We start from the raw sequence: 542 nt of genomic DNA on the forward strand, positions 1-542 counted from the left end.
GCATGAGAGTATGAGTGAGGGAATGCGAATGAAGAGTCAGGGGTGTGAATGGAGGAGGGTGAGTGGGAAAGTGAGTGTGAGTGGGGGTGTGAGTAGGGAGTGAGGAGGAATGTGAGTGGGAGGGTGAGTGTGAGTGACCGGGGGAGTATGAGGGAGGGAGGGAGGGATGTGAGTAGGAGAGCGTAGTGGAGGAGTGCGAGTGCAAAAATGTGAGTGGGAGAACATGAACGGAGGAGAGTGAATGTGAGTGGGGAGTAAGTGCGAGAATACGAGTGTGAGTGGAGTGGGACGAGTCGGGGAGTGGAAGAGTGCGAGTGGGAGAAGGTGAATGTGAGTGGGGAGTATGTGAGAGCAGAAGTGAGTGGGAGAGCAAGGCAGCGAGTGGGAGAGTGCGAGTAGGGGAGTGAGTGTCACACAGACACACACGTATCACTCACCAGGAATTTCCGCAGGTCCTTGTAGTTGGTGATGATGCCGTTGTGGATGACGATGAACTCTGGAGACAGAGGAAAGGCCCTGCTCAGCCCCGGCACCAGCCCCCG

At 56.1% G+C, this 542-nt stretch overlaps 1 protein-coding gene across 1 annotated transcript in view; it reads right to left on the reverse strand.

The window, feature by feature from the left end:
• Window positions 1-437: 437 nt before the first annotated feature.
• The window catches only part of LOC104073316 (glutamine--fructose-6-phosphate aminotransferase [isomerizing] 1-like), a gene marked incomplete at its 3' end in the record, with an annotated part of 6287 nt that continues 6182 nt past the window's right edge, over window positions 438-542 (reverse strand). Inside the window, exon 7 of the mRNA XM_009573033.1 lies at window positions 438-496. Within this exon, the coding sequence (XP_009571328.1) occupies window positions 438-496 (59 nt within the window). The remainder of the gene's footprint in view (window positions 497-542) is intronic.

The sequence above is a fragment of the Fulmarus glacialis genome, unplaced genomic scaffold (assembly GCF_000690835.1).
Source record: "Fulmarus glacialis isolate BGI_N327 unplaced genomic scaffold, ASM69083v1 scaffold22022, whole genome shotgun sequence".
Classification (NCBI taxonomy): domain Eukaryota; kingdom Metazoa; phylum Chordata; class Aves; order Procellariiformes; family Procellariidae; genus Fulmarus; species Fulmarus glacialis.